Genomic DNA, 15,939 nt, shown 5'->3' with positions numbered 1-15,939 from the left:
TCCACTCACGTCAGAAATCAAACAGAGAGAGGCCTGTCACCACCACGGTCCCCAAGCTCCCGGGCAGGGTAAGCCAGTGTAACCACAGGAGGGAACAGGAGGGTTAGGAAAATTATCTGTGAAGTTAAATACCTGAAATCCCAAGAGAGTTAGCTGGAAAAATTACTAAAAATTAAAATGAGAAAATTTAGCAAGATACTGTATGGAGAATGTAAAAAAGCAATACCCTGCCTATATGTAAACTAAGTAGGAAAAGATTTCAATTCCAATTCCAATGATCAAAAAGATAAAGACGCTTTTTTAAAAGTTTAAATAAAGGAAAATACATTGCTTGTTTTTAGACTCAATGATAAATTAAAAAATAAGTCAATTCTCTCCTTTTGTAAACTTAACTTGATTATAATAAAAATATGAAAAGGATTTTACTGAGAATAATTCTAAATTTTATGATACACAAATGTTTCAGAACAGTCTGGGAAATTCTGAAATACAGAGTGATTTAGTGGAAACAAACAGTACAAGATATTAAAATAAAATCTAAAGCTACCTAAGATAAGCTAGTTTAGTGCTGTAATATTAATAGAGAAAGTGCCACAGATGAAAGTTGGGAAGGAAAAAAAACCAGATGTTTTTATAAACATGAAAACATGTCCCACATCTTACACATGATAGAAAAATAAAGTTTAATGACATCATTTTTTTGCTTTTCAGTGAAAAGCAGCTACAGACATTGATATGAAATAATCTGTGAGATGCATTTCTAACTTCAAAAAGAAAAAGGAATGTGCAAAACCAGTCTGAGTAGTGTCTCGCCATTTATATAAAAACAGAAGGGATAGAAATTCACAATTGTGTAAAAGTCCCCAGACTATCTCTGAAGGATACACAAGAAAATGATAAGACTGTTCTGGGAAGGAAGATAAAGGCAGAAAGGATTTTTTCATTTTTTTGGTAAACCTCTTGTACAGTCCCCGCCCCCAAAGTTAAGCAAAGTACATGTACTATCTAGCTAAAAAGCGCAAAAAGATGTCCAACATCACTAATCGTTAGGGAAATGTAAGTCAAAACCACGGGAGATACTGCTTTACACGCATTAGGATGGCTGTTATTAAAACGAACAAACAGAAAATGACAAGTTGGGCCAGTGGTGGAGAGGAAACGAGAAGCCCTGTGCGCTGCTGGTGGGAATGTGAAATGGTGCAGGTCCAGACGCCGCGGAAAACAGCATCTCTGTTCCTCAAACAGTTAAACTGAGAACTGCTATGTGGTCTAACAATTCTATTTCTTGGTATACAACAGCCCCCCCTTACCCACAGGGGATACGTTCCAAGACACCCCCGTGGACACTTGAAACTGTGGATAGTACTGAACCCTACATATACTATGTTTTTTCCTATACAAATATACCTATGATAATGTTTACCATATAAATTAGGCGCAGTAAGAGATTAATGACAGTAACGAATGAAGAAGTAGAAGTTACAACAATACGCTGTAATGGAAGGACTTTGACTGTGGCATTATTAAGTAAAATGAGGGTTGTTGAGCCCCAAGCACTGCAATCCCTGGTAGTGGCTCCGATAACCGAGACGGCCACTAAGTGACGGGCAGGGAGAGTGCAGACAGTGTGGAGACGCTGGACAAAGGGATGAGTCATGTTCTGGGTGTGACAGAGCGGGGCAGTGTAAGGTTTCATCATTCCACTCAGAACGGCACACAATTTAAAACTCAGGAATCGCTTATTTCCGGAATTTTCTACGTAGTATGTTTGGACCATGGCTGACCTGGAAAACTGAAACCACAGAAAGCACAACCATGAACATGGGGAGGGGGCCACTGCACATCCGGAAGGACTGAAGCAGAGGCTGGGACGGATGCTCGTGCACCCATGTTCATGGCGGCTCTTCCACAACAGGAAAAGGTGGACACAGGCCAGGTAGGTGTCTGTGGACAGACGGATGGGGAAACAAAAGGTGGTATCCACATACAGTGGAGCACTATTTAGCCTTAAAAAGGGAAATTCTGACACACGCTGCAACATGGACGAACCCTGAAGATGTCACGCTAAGTGACATCTGGAAATGGATGGCGGTGACGGCTGCACACCACCACAACAATGTCATAGTACCTAATGTCACTGTCATACATTTAAAAATGGTTAAAATACAATAAATATTATGTCGTGTGTATTTTACTGCAATTTTAAAAAATGAAATGCACTAACAGGGACTCTGAAGAGACCCATTGCAAGCAAAGAAATTGAATTAGTCAATTAAAAATCTTCCCACAAAAAAAAAAGCCCAGGACCACGTGGCTTCACTGATGCATTCTATCAAACATTTAAAGAAGATATAATATCAACTTTCCTGCACCTTCCAGAATATACAGGAGGAGGGACATTTCCCAACTCATTTTATGAGAACAGTATTTATCTGATACCAAAGCCAAAGATACCCTAGGAAAACTATAGACCACTATCTCTCATGAATGTATCTGCAAAAATCCTCAACCAAATATTAGCAAACCAAATCCAGCAACATATATAAAGTATTGTACATCATGACCAAGTGGAAATTATACCTAGCATGCAAGACTGACTTAACATTCAAAATTCAATTAACGCAATAAAGGACAAAAGCCATATGATCACCTTGATATCCAAAGGAAAAACACTTGATAAACTCGAAGACCCATTCACGATAAAAATGCTGAACAAGCTAGGGCTGGAAGGGAACATCCTCTACTTGATAAAAAACTGACAGCTCACATAGTCAGTAGTGAAAAATTAAATGCTTTCCTCCTAAGACTGGGAAAAGGAAAAGCTGAAAAGGACACCTGCTTGCACCACTTCTACTCAGTGTTACATTGGAGGGCCCAGACAGTGCAATAATGCAAGAAAAAGAAATGAAAACATGAACACATTAGAATAAAAACTTATGTCTACACAATAAGAATAGCCACAAAGTGTAACAATCCAAATGTCTATCAACTGGTACATGGATACACAACACATGGTATATTCATATGGTAGAATATTATTGAGCAATACAAGCTACAAGCTGCATTATACCCATGCAGCAGGATGGGTAAACCTCAAAAACGTTACACTAAGTGAAAGAAGTCAGACACAAAAGACCATGTTGCATGAGCCAATTTAAATGAAATGACGAGAAAGGTCAAACCTACAAACAGAAAATAGATTAGTGGCTGCCTAGCCCTGGTAGTAATGAGGATCGACGTCCAATGAGCACAAGGGCTCTTCACGGAGTCGTGGAAGAATTCTAAACTGAACTGTGGTGATTGTTGCACAACTCTGGAAATTTTCTAGACACCACTGCATTGTACCTGCCAAAATGCATGAATCTTGTGGCGTATAAATTATACCTCAATAAGGCTGCTTAAAAGTGTAAAAAAAGTTAACAATTATAATAATAATATGCTTTACATTAATACTATGCCTTATTTACCCATATTTCCATACACTGAAAAACACTAAGGGAAGGAAGAGTTAATTTAGAACACCCAATTATGTCTCCCTCTATTTGAACAGAAAAATGCAGAAATACTGCATTTAGGAAGATACCTTTTGCTTAGGCCTTAACTCTTGAGAAATGGATTACTTGTTAATGAAGACATTTTATTATTTACCTCCCTTTATCCCTTCATAAACCAAGTGATGAAAAATAAACTGCACCTTAAAGGAAGAAAGGGTGTTTAGTTTTACATGTCCTAAAAAGAACCACTTTCTTGAACATCATCTATCTGGTTATCTATGCTTGAAAAAGTTTACTCACTTGTGCTTTTAATACATTTAAATGTTTTATAGACCTTTAACGGGTCTCCTTCAGATATATGGTCAATCAGGGACAATTTAAACTTCCTGTTTTTTTCTCCCAGTCAAGTTCTCACCACAGGGTGCTTCATCTTGATCACTGAGCACCTTGGACTGTCAAGCTGACTCCTTTCTCCTACAGTTTTTCCCATCTCCCACTCAGCCATTATGTTTGCCTTTTCTCATGATTTCTGCAAATTCTAGTATCTACCTCTTTCCTAGCCTTTTTGATATGTCAACTCCTAGCTTCATCTCATTGGCCATCCCTTTTCTAGGGGCTATTGAGAGATTTCCTCTGCCATTTACACACACTTTGAGCTGTTTCTCCAATTTGCTTGATAACATAACAGCATCCTCTTAATTATTATACCCATGCAGCAGGATTTTCAAAGCAACACCACAGATTTGTTTTTTAAAAAACTTTTTTATAATCTGAAGAAATTTGGTCCCCTTGTGGCACATTCAGTTTTACAAAATATGGCTGAAGTCTAAGGGATAAAAGGGTGTGGGGAGTGATGAAAGAAAAAAAGTTACATTAAAAAGAAAATAGGAAGAGTAAAGAAACAGAGCATTGTTGGCAAGGATGGGAAAATGTAGCCTCATACATTACTGATACAATGTAAACTAGTGCACAAGTTGGCCGCAGCGGTTAACATTTTAAGAAGGCTACTGGATACAGCTAAATACACTTTTTTGGCCACTGCATTAAAAAAGACCGAGTCAGTGCCCAACATTATCTCTACATTAGAAAGTTCATTGTAACACTGTTTGAACTGCACAGTAAGCCCCCTAGACTTTAGTTTTGTAGAGGTGGGCAGTAAATCTGTTTGGCCTGCTGCAATATATCCAGTGCCTTGAGCAATGCCTAGCACAGAGGAAAACGATATTCAGGAAGATCTGCTGAAAGAACAAATGGATGACGGAGACCTGAGGGGCAGTTTAAGCCTGGTGCGCTGTTGGTCTTGAGCAAGCCAAGAGTGATTTTCCATTCCGAATGCTGGGCTTTACCGAGTCCCATGGCTGTGCTGCACTCCTGGGCCTTGTCTGCCACGTACACTCCACTGATCATCAGAGCAAACGGCAGAGGGATTTGAGTACTCAGAGCAAACCAGTCACAAAACAAATGTGCTCCTACAGTTACAAGCCACAGTAATACTGTCATGCTTGTCTGATTTTATATATGTATATAAAATTTTCTTCAGTTCGACTATTACCATCCAAAAAATATCTATCATCAGTATATACTTTTGCCTTAATAAATATGAAAGATTTAATCTTCAGGGCTTTGAAATGCCCAGGACTACACTGTCCATTGTTATCTCAGAACACTACTGAACAAGGTATGTGACTTGGCTTCATGTCACACATAGCTTTGTAGAGTTCGAGGAAATCATTTCAAAGGAGAAAAAAATTTATCATACCGAGGTCATGGTAAAACATAACCACTGTAAAGCTTGAAATGATATTACATCATAAAGACACACGAGGGCACTCTAATCAACCAGCAAAGAGAAACGTAGGAAAGAATGAAGTCGGGCTGACATTTTAACAATTGTACTATAATAGGTGAATTAAGCACTGGTATAATTGTGAATGTTTTTAATTCATAGCAAGAGATTTTCTGTCCTTACTCCAAAGTTTAAGAAGTCAAGAGGATTCTTCAATTCTGTAAACTGGAGAAAGAATCCATCACTCTCAGATCCAAGGAAAGAATTAACCCCAGCCCTTTCTAATGATTTGTTAAATTGACCTTGGGGCAGGACTTGCTTGCCCCTTTCAAGCAAAGCTCTTCTACACACTGCAGTTCCACCTGGTGATTCCCTCTACTAGCAGCAGCCTGTGAATTCATTTCTTTACTCCATCTCTTTCCCTAGGAGAAATGGCGAGTTAGAAGTTTGAGCCTTCTCCAAAGCTAGTAGTAAGGAGGTGGCATTTTGTACAAAGGAGCATAGACCACTAAAGAATGTATCTTATGGCTTATCTTGGGTTTTTATTTATTTAAAAAAATTTTTTATTTAGTTATTTTCTTTAGAGAGAGGGGAAGGGAAGGAGAAAGAGGCAGAGAAATATCAATGTGTGGTTGCCTCTCTCACGCCCCCTAGTGGGGACCTGGCCTATAACCCAGGTGTGTGCCCTGCCTGGGAACTGAACCGGTGACCCATTGGTTTGCAGGCCTTTACTCAATGCACTGAGCTATACCAGCCAGGGATTATCTTGAGTTTTTAAATGTGTAAATACAACTACAGCATATCAGTTCCTCCATCAAATTCAAAAGTAGAGCACACCAAGCATTTCGATGACCTTTCTTTCAGACTTTTAACAAGAGAGCAAGAATAACTGCAGAGAGAGGAGAGCCGTGGATCCTGAGGCAATCAGGCCCAACCAGTAAGGATTATCATTAATCGTAAAGCCACATTCAAATCTCTGCTTCAGCAAAATTACAAATAACTCTTTGTCATCAATCTTTGGGGTCAAACTTAATAGTTAAAATGGAAAATATTAAATGTCAAGGGTATACTGCACTTGCATCTTTGTTGACTGAATAAACTAGAAGACTCTCTCCATCTCTGGAACTATCTACAGGAAGCATGACACATGCCGCATTCTCGAACTTCTTATTATTTTATTCACTTTAATCTTCATCTCTTGGAATGACTAAACTCCTGGTCATGATGTTTCAAAGTCAATTTCTGCTGATGTACTCAGTATTTTTTTTTTCTGTTAAGTCCCCTGGTGAATTCTAGTTCCTTTGCTTAGCTGAAATGGCCATCAGGGTGTATCCAATTAGGCTCAACCTATACTAAAACAGAACATGCTCTAAAACGTGCTAATTTAGAGGATACATTTCTAATTTTCCTGTTCTGTTTAAAACAATTCTGGTTCATTGAAGGTACCAATAAATTTCTTCAGTTAAATAAAGTTGCCTGAATACTAAGTAATATTATAGAGTCATTAAAATCCTTTCAGTTGGTATCTCTACAAGGAGATACCCAAGGATTACATTACAATGACATCCACTGTCTTCCTCTGGGTGAGTAAAAAGCTACTAAGAGAATGAAGTATAAACCGGACAACTAAAATTGGTATCAGAGGCTAACTTGGGTGGTATAAAAACTAACGTGGGCTCCCAATTGGTACGATCTGATATGGAGCACTTTATATTATCAAGACAGTTTCCAAACTTCAATTTTTTACCACTATTTTTTTTAAAGACCTTAATTTAACTAAACTCTCCTTTAAAGCTAATTTCAAAAATAGCCCCGAATAGCAGGTGAGAATGAAGAGGGGAGGTGGAGGTGGTGGGGAGGGGCTCCCTCTGTTTAGAACATGAATGTTTCCCGCTGCGTGCTCTCCAGAGGGCTCCCAGGGGCCACATCTGAAGGTTTTTTCCTTCACGGGTCCTCCAGTTATTTTTTGCTTTCCCTTGATCCATATGTTTTAACAGGATTTTTAACAAACTATACTTATTAAGAAAAACAAAAGCCCCAAATAAACTGTCTCTCAGTATGCACCCTGGCTTCCTTTAAGAGAGAACCTAGCACATGCCATGCACTGCGCAAGGCAAGGTGATGGAGCCCTTGCCCTTATTAAACAGCAGACTCTTGATAAAGGAATCTTGGGTTCAGATTTTGGCTCTAGCACTTTTCTCCTCGGCGTAACTTTGAGCCACTTCACCTCCCTGAGGCTCAGATTTTTAATCTGTAAAATGGGAGTACTATCACTTAGATCAGGGGTGTCAAACTAATTTCCACAGGGGGCCACATCAGCCTGGCAGTTGCCTTCAAAGGGCCAAAATAATTTTAGGACTGTATTAATGTAACCAGTCCTTAACTGTTAATAAGTTGAAATTACATTCGGACCTTTGAAGGCAACTGCAAAGCTGATGTGGCCCCCGGTGAAAATGAGTTTGATGCCCCTGACTTAGACTGAAGGGTTCGGTGGGACACTAAAGAGCAAGTACCTTGCACAGTGTTTGGCACACAGTATTTGATCCATAAAGGGTAGCACTTAGTTCTTTTTACTCCATTGTTATGGCTTATTATCCCTTAGTCTTTTCTCAGTAATATGCCTTCAGAGATTATTTATTTAACTGCTATTTAGTGGTGTCACATGATGTTGGGCCTTGGGAAAACACAAAGTCTATGAGAGGGAGGGCAGAGATAAAACCAGCAATTGCAAATGCTACAAGAGGAAGTGTGCCATGGAAGCATATGGGAAGGGTACCTAATATGAGGAAACCTTGAAGAAGTGCTATTTAAACAGAGGCCTGAAATGTATAAAGAAACTGGGCAGGCAGAAAAGTGTTGTAGGCAATGGAACACATGTAAAATCCCAGAGGCTAAAGAGAGAAGGGAAAGATCAAGGAACTGGAAGATGTGCAATATAAGTGAAATAAGGAGAACAAGGTTGACAAGGGCTAGACATGAGCCTATAGAGGCAGGATGTCAAGTAGTCAAGTGAAAAATTATAAAACTTTATCCTAAGGGCAAAGGGTTTTATGTTACTCTTAAAACAATTTCTGGGGTGCAGAATAGAAAATGGATAGGAGAAGGCTAAGACTGAATGCAGGGAGACCAGGTGGAAGGTGTTTTGAATTCCAAGTGGCAAGTGCAAAGAGCCCCTACCAAGCCCGTATTGGCAGGACTGGAGAGAAACAGGCCAGTTCACCAACAGAAGGAGACTGAAAAAGGTGTGGTCACAGACTGTGCGTGCGAAGGGTATTTTGGCAAAGTCATAATCTCAAAAACAAGAATGTGCTCAATAAAATGTATTTCTGTGTTTCATGATACAAATGTAAAACATGGCTTACTACAAATTCCTTACTACAAATCCCATAATTTTGTATGAAGAAGCACATAAAGTTTAACATTTTAGGCCATGGGAGGATTTATTCCAACTTAACGGGAGGTGTGTCACACAAAAGAAGTCTAATTTACTGAGTGTCAGTGTTTCTGAAACCACTTTGCCATGTTGATAGAAATTCTGCATTACTGATCATTAACTATCAAAGGAGTTATAACACTTCCTCTGAGGCACCTTTTGGTTCTTAAAGGGAAAAAAAATAAGTCTCTACTTTTTCCCTATGTTTTCACATCTCTAAATAACAGGATATTATGAGCAAACCAAAGTATAGGGTGGGCAAAAGTAGGTGTACAGTTGTTCGTAGGGGAAAAAAAATGCAGGTAATGATTATTTAAAAACAAATAATACAAGAATAAACTCACAACTGTAAACCTACATTTGCCCACTCTTGTATATGTAATGTAAACAATGGCTCTCTGATAACCTTGGCCAATGAGTTTTTATAGAAAAACTGTTACACACTTGCAGGCCTTCTCACCAAGCACACCAAGTATACTTCATTTTGTATTGAAGACATGGTCTGTGCTCCAATCATTTAGGCACAATGTCTTTTGCTCCTAAGCTGAAGTTTCTTCATGGAAGGCCCTAGCCTACTCATCCTTCTTACCAGCTCTAGAGTTACCTTTCCAGGAAGCTGCCTCTCAATCGCCTCAATTCTCCAAGCCCTAAACATGCCCCTGTGCTTTCAGGAATGCAGTGAATTGTAATTTTGGCTTACTTTTCTACCTTCATTATATTGCATGCTTCTTTAAGGCTAGGGCAGTGACTTTCAATTCTGCATTCTTCAGTGTCTGGCACACTGACCCAGAATCAAATTGATATTCTCAAGGTTTACTGATTTGAGCTCTATCCCTTACATAATCAGCTTTAAATGGAGGCAGTTTTGTAGTTCAGTCTACTTTTAGTACTTTTTCTGACTTCTCAGAAAACAGATGATGCTTTGCTGAGTTAAGTATATACCTGTGCAATGATAATCGCCAAGGTGGGGAATGAGGGGTATGTGGGTGCTTTGGAAAAGCATGGTTCAAGTAATTATATAAATGGAAAAAAATAAATCTTTTGTTTTTATGTAAAAATCACAGAAAGTAAAGCTTGACAATATTTGGCTACAGGAACAGATTTTAAAAGGTACAGCATCCTACACGAGCTTTTCTACTCTCCTAATTATGCTATTAGCTAATTCCACACAGTTGGAGCAAACTAGTTAGGTCTGTGTGCACAAGTAGCTCAAAATTAAGCTGAGAAGTATTCCTGTAAGCCAGGTGTTCTGAGTTTTGTGATGCAAAGACTCAAGGTGTACTGGCATGTTCCACCTAACCTTGGTTCATGAAATCCCTACAGCCCTAGACTGTAATGTCTTTTGGTTTTTTATTTTTAATTTGAAGATCTTATTGGCTTCATGAAGCGATTCAAGAATCAGGCAGCATTCATTCCATCTACCAACTAGAAGGGCTCTGCCACCTGTAATGTCTGTACAGTTCCTCCCAATCTACCCATATCCTATATATGGTTTAAGCCTCAAATCCTCCAGGAACACACCCTGACCTCATCCTTCTTTGAATTCCAAGAGCAATTAGGGGTCTGTAGTAGAAAATTTAATATGTTCAATATCTTCTAACCTCTGCTCATAAGTAACTAAAGAGTTCTCCACAAGGGTAGAAAGAAACGCTAATCAAGAGTCAACTTAGTGGAAAGAAGTTAACAACCTATTATAACACTCACGTGGCAGCTGAGAAACAAGTCAAACCTAGTTCATAAAGTCCAATCTTAGTGCGCCGACGAAGAAATGTTACAACCTCTCATTTAACCAAAGGGACCCAAGGATAGGTACGCTCTTCTGGCAGTTGTGTGTGTGGTAAAGGGGTAGAGAGGTGTGATTCTAACCCCCTTAACAACAAACAGCAGCTTCCCCTTTAGTCCGTCCCAATTTCTAGTTTCCTAATTGCCACCCCTTTAGAGACGGTTCCCTTCGCAAGATGGAAACGACTAAGTCCAAAGGATATGGTATAACCATTGCCTTCTAACTTAGGAGCGGAGACTCACCAGTTTCATATTGGACTTTTTGATTCAACAGCAGTCACTGGAATCCTCAAACCCAGAAAGCGTCTTCCGGTTCAAGCTCCGCCGCTCGGGGGAGGAGAGCAGCGTGGGATATGTAGTCTTTCTTCGCAGCGCTGCCTTTCCGGGATATCATGGGAAATGTAGTCGCCTCTTTATACATCATGGGAACTGTAGTTATCTTTCCCTTTCCTCTCTTTTTCTCTCTAAACACCTCCTTCCGTTAGCTCAAATTCTTCCCCACCGCCAATTCATCCCCCCTCTCCATCCCTGCAGGATATCACGTCGCCAGCTTGGGCCTGGTACGCACGGTATTCTGGGATGTGTAGTCTCCACAGCGGTGGCACTCCTTTACCCTCCTCCCAGTGGGAAGGCGGTTGGGCGCGCGACCTGCCGGGAGTTGTAGTTCCCTGGGGTCTCGGGACGCTAAGCCCCATGCTTTTACTCAAGGGAGTTAGGAACTACAACTCCCAGGGCCGCCTGGCGGCAGCAGGTGGGAGTGGGGCTGTTGATATCAATATGGCGGTTGTCAGCCAGACAAAGACAGTCAGTCTGATGTGATTGAGACAAGGGAGATTTTCAGGGGGAGACTGGGAGATAGGGGCCTCCCCTCCCCCTTCTCCTCTTCCTGCGCGGACCTCAACCCCTCCCCAGGCCCCTCCCGCCTGGCGCCCCACGCGGAAGACACCCCTCCCCCTCCCGCTTTCCCCTCCTCCCTATCTCAGCCCTTAGTACTGGGACGTTGGGGAGGGGGCTGTGTCGCGCGGAGAGAACTCAGCAACGATTCCGAGGTGAGTCGAGTGGTTTTCAAGCCGCGCCACCTCAAGTCGTTTTCCCCACTTCTTTCTCTTCACTTTCTTTCTTTTTCCTTTTTTGCGGGATTTTGGGGAGAAACTGAGTGGTCTGGGGATAGGTCTCGTAAACGGCCCGATTGAGAGGAGAGAGGAAGTAGGGGGCTTCCGAGTGGGAGACGGGGACGCAGAGTATGGGGTGGGGCAGTTTGTGGGGGGCGGTAATTGAAAGGCGTCGGCTGCTGCCCAACTCCTCTCGTCTCCTCCACTATGGGCGGAAGGTTTGAATCCTGGAGGTGGGGTCTCCTGTCTGGAGTTTGGGAAACTGTAAGGTGAATTGGAGGTGTGTGGGTTTTCCTGGTGTGTAACTGTATTTTAAACTGTGTGACGTGTACTCTGTAACACGTTAGTCTTGAATACACGTCTAGCGATAGGAAGTTAGATAGCTGGAGTCATAGCTTTGAACTGGGCCTGGCCAGGGGAGCGTGCGTGAGGTCCGGGACGTGGACCTCTGGGCTGGCGCCGTGGTGCGTGCGGGGTAGCTGGCGTTAGCAACTCGTCTGTGTCCCATTGCCCGATCACACTCGTCCTCCCAGCCTCCTCCCCCTCCCGCGACACATCTCCACCCCGAAACTCCAAGCAGGAGAACTGTGGGGATGGAGAGGAATTTTTGCATCCTTAAGTCGGTAGATAAGGTGGGAAAGGAACAGTGTTCTTAATATTTTATTCCGGAACCGTGTTTTTGTTACACTATTGGGGCTACTTGGAAAGGAGTCCTCCACCCACCCTCACCCCGAAACAGCAGGTAGGGGTGTCTCATCGTCTTTCGTGTTGAATACGTTAAACATTACCTTAAGATTCAGGGACGTGGGGTCGGGGTCGGGACTGCTGACATGTGTAGGCATCTCTCTGTCTACTAAAGACACAGAATGACTGTTGTGTATCTTGAGATAGGACGACTTATTTCCGTGGTAGAAAACTGTTGGAAATTATTTGGAGGCAGGGGGAGTAGCTGAAAGGCGCTGTTTGTGTTTTTCTTCTACCCCACCCTGTTCTGTCTCGCATTTGTCTGAAGGCTGGTACGGAAGAGTGAGGACGCATTGGGTGAGTGAAGGGGAGAATGCAGTTGGCATTAAAGATTACTATGTAAAGTTGAATGGCATAAAGTGATTGCTTTATAAATTTACCCTGAAGCTTTAAAAACCCTCATGTTTCAAATAAAGTAGAGTGATATGACTAGTTCATTTCTCTGGGATCCTGCAGGTATACAGACTTCTGCCTCCCCTCCCTCCCTCTGTCCTCCCCTCCTTCCTTCCTTCCTCCCTTTCTTTCATTCTTTCCTTCCTCTCTTTCTTGGTATGGTACATTTCTCTTCCTGGATGGACATAATGCTTCCTGTGCCCCTGTGTGTGTGTGCTAATACAGTTGTGATTTTTGTAGTTCTGTGTAAAATACATCTTTAGATGAAAAGAGCCAGCGTTTGTTTTTATTTTGCATTTAGTCGCAGGTAATTGTCACATCAAGTTTGCAGTGCCTTGCATTAAACTTATTTTAAAACTGCACAACTAAGTTGTTAGATCTAATTGAATTATGTGTATAAGTTTGGAAAATTTGAATCTGATTTTTTTTCAAGTTTCAATTGGAGTTATAAAGGAAGGAGATTGCAACATCTTGATTCTCACAGTCTTTAATATTTAATAACATCACACCAGGAGAATTTAAGATCATGTATTTTGTACTTCCTTCTGTCTGAAATAGAAGTTTATCAGTAACCTTTCCCATGTGATAGATTTTTAGTGTAATAGACTTTTGAATAACTAAAGAAATTGACATGTCTCTTTCAACTATTGAGAATTTAATGTATCTACATATTTGGCTTCAAACTTACTAATTCTTGAACCTATCCATAAAGGACCTTAGATTTCATAAAACTGAAAGTCACGTAGCTACAGTATGTAATTTTATCTTATGTTTTATAATCTTCCATTTGACATTTCTGCAGTTGGTCATTCACACAGATAAGCTGACTGGACACATGAGTTAGCATATATATTTACATTGACCTGAATAGAAACAAAATCGATGTCTTCTAAATCTCGAATTTAGAATGTAGAATGTGTTAATACAAAGCTGAGCCTTTAGTTTGTTATAGACTAGGATTTCCAGAATATTTTTGCTTTAATCTTCTATCTTAATCTGAAATACTATTTTGTAAAAACTGGAGGAAAATCCTAAATTATTACTACATAATAGGATTGTTTTTGGCCAAAAGATACTCTCTTAGATAAAGAGTGTTAAAATTTTCAGTAATTATTTTAGAAATAAAACCTGAAATGTTTGTTAAGAGTTGGAACAATATAAGTATCTGCTCTTCACCCACCCTTACCTCGGATTTTCTTTTTTGTTTGTTTTCTTCTATGGAAATGCAGAGTTATTGGGAAAAGCTCTCATTGAACTTTCTCTGACTAGTAGTCTGGTTAAAATCATTGCAGAGTAAACCAGATATATTCCTTGCATTCATTGGGGTGATTCTGTTGCATTTTAAGCACTGAGCATTAAAATGATGTAAAGCCTTTACTGCAGGTTAAAGCATAAAACATTCTCAGCATGTGGAAGTCATATGGTTTTGAAAAAAGTAGAAAATCAGGGCATTGGTGCCTGTCCAGTTTAGGATTTCATCCCATAACTGTGAAAGACACATTTATTGTAATATGATTGCTTCTGAAAATGTTGCCTATATTATGGAAATTGGAAAGCTAAACTGTTTTAAACTAATCTGTTGATGGTTTAGTGTACTGTTACTGTGAATGCTGTGGTTGCAAACTGTGCATCAAGGAGCCTTTAGGGCTCAGCTTTATGTCGAATGTCTAGTGAGGCTTCATTTCACTCTTGTGCTAACAGAATTCAGTCTTAGCACACGTCTTCGGATGGAGCATATAAATTTAATAGCTCAATATTGATAAGATACAAAATATATTGTAACATCTCTCCTTGGTTCCTTATTAAAAAAATTGAAGTGGCTAATTTATGGCAACTTTTGTGACAGGTATTAATGTGAATGGCATTGCTTCTTTCAGTAGATATTGAACACATTGGGAATATTTATGTCTAATCCCTTCATTTTAGGTCTTTTATTACATTTAGTCCATCCCACTTTTAATGTTTCCTGTAAAACCATGTTTGCTTTTTCTGTTCATTTCATTACAGTTCTTGCTTCTATTGTTTTTATATGCAGATCTTTAAACTTTAATTATTTCTTTTGGGAATTAGAAATTTATCCTACAATGACATTTTTCATAAATGTAAGTGTACCACTCAACTTTTTAAAAGCAAGAACATTTACAGATACTTAAAGATGCTCAGTAAAAATATGTTGGCTTTGTTTGTTTTGTGAACCTGCTAGTTAATTTTATAGCTCCCGTGGCTATTTGGCTTGATTTTTCTTACAACCGCTGGCCTTTCCTTCTCAGTTTAGTAGAACTTTAATTTCTAAATCAGTTGTTAGGAGCAGACATCCCAACTCATCTAGAGTGCTATGTATGTGCATTCACACGTGCACTCATACATATAAAACACCTTTAAGTTTGCTTATATGCGAAATTGATATACACCCACCAGACATGCAAACCGTAAAGAAGGAATTTGAACCCCAAATAACCGGAGACTAAAGAGTGGCTCTAGCTAGAAACCAAAATGTAACCACCACCACATGCCGTCCACACTGTAGAAGCTGTGGAGATTCTCAGTATCGGTGTAAACTATTACTTTAATAGATTCTGCCAAAATCTAGTTCTCTAAAAATGGAAGCTACTGGTATTAAAATCTTTCTCAAAATATTAAGTAATGTGACTTAGATTCCTGGGTGCAGCTGTCCCCTCATTTGACCCTTAACGGACTTAGGGCTCATCATAGGTATAGTGTAAAGATTTTTTTCTGAGTGATTATTTGACGTAAAACTTTTAGTTAGAGTCTATTTAAACATGATCCAGTGCTTTAGATAACTTGTTTTTCTTGATCTTAGATGAAACAAGTTGGAAATTTACTATAACGTTGTCTTGGATGCCTTCCAAGAGCATTTAGTTACTGGAAGTTCCTGGCATTCACATAGTTGGTTTTTTTTCCCCTTACACTGGTAATAAGGTTGAAGTTACAGTAAGTTGTTCCAATGGTTATTATAATGTTAATGCAATATTTTACAGGTCTTTGATTTAAACTATAAGGACAGTTTTTTTAAACATTTACAAACAGAAGGAGAAAAAAGAACAATAGTTGATTTAGCTTTGATGTTACATTATTTTACATTGTTTGAATTTTAAAATAGGTAGTCACAAACATCTCCTTATAAGTGATCAAATTAGAATCAAAGCAATTCAAAGGGCATTTAGATTTTTTTCT

The 15,939-nt window shown here is 39.8% G+C and overlaps 2 protein-coding genes across 13 annotated transcripts in view; one reads left to right on the top strand and one right to left on the bottom strand.

The window, feature by feature from the left end:
• The window catches only part of INTS9 (integrator complex subunit 9), an 85,539-nt gene extending 74,572 nt beyond the window's left edge, over positions 1–10,967 (bottom strand). Inside the window, exon 1 of the mRNA XM_037150447.2 lies at positions 10,739–10,967. Within this exon, the coding sequence (XP_037006342.2) occupies positions 10,739–10,747 (9 nt within the window). The 5' untranslated portion in view covers positions 10,748–10,967. The remainder of the gene's footprint in view (positions 1–10,738) is intronic.
• Positions 10,968–11,254: 287 nt separating this feature from the next.
• HMBOX1 (homeobox containing 1) overlaps positions 11,255–15,939 on the top strand; it is a 173,388-nt gene continuing 168,703 nt past the window's right edge. For all 12 annotated transcript variants that reach the window (XM_037150451.2, XM_037150456.2, XM_037150450.2 and 9 more), the window contains exon 1: positions 11,255–11,544. The gene's annotated coding sequence lies outside the window, so the exon portion shown is untranslated. The remainder of the gene's footprint in view (positions 11,545–15,939) is intronic.

The sequence above is a fragment of the Artibeus jamaicensis genome, unplaced genomic scaffold (genome assembly GCF_021234435.1).
Source record: "Artibeus jamaicensis isolate MK-2021 breed Jamaican fruit bat unplaced genomic scaffold, CSHL_Jam_final scaffold_537, whole genome shotgun sequence".
NCBI lineage: Eukaryota > Metazoa > Chordata > Mammalia > Chiroptera > Phyllostomidae > Artibeus > Artibeus jamaicensis.
This window is presented reverse-complemented; position numbering and strand designations above follow the sequence as displayed.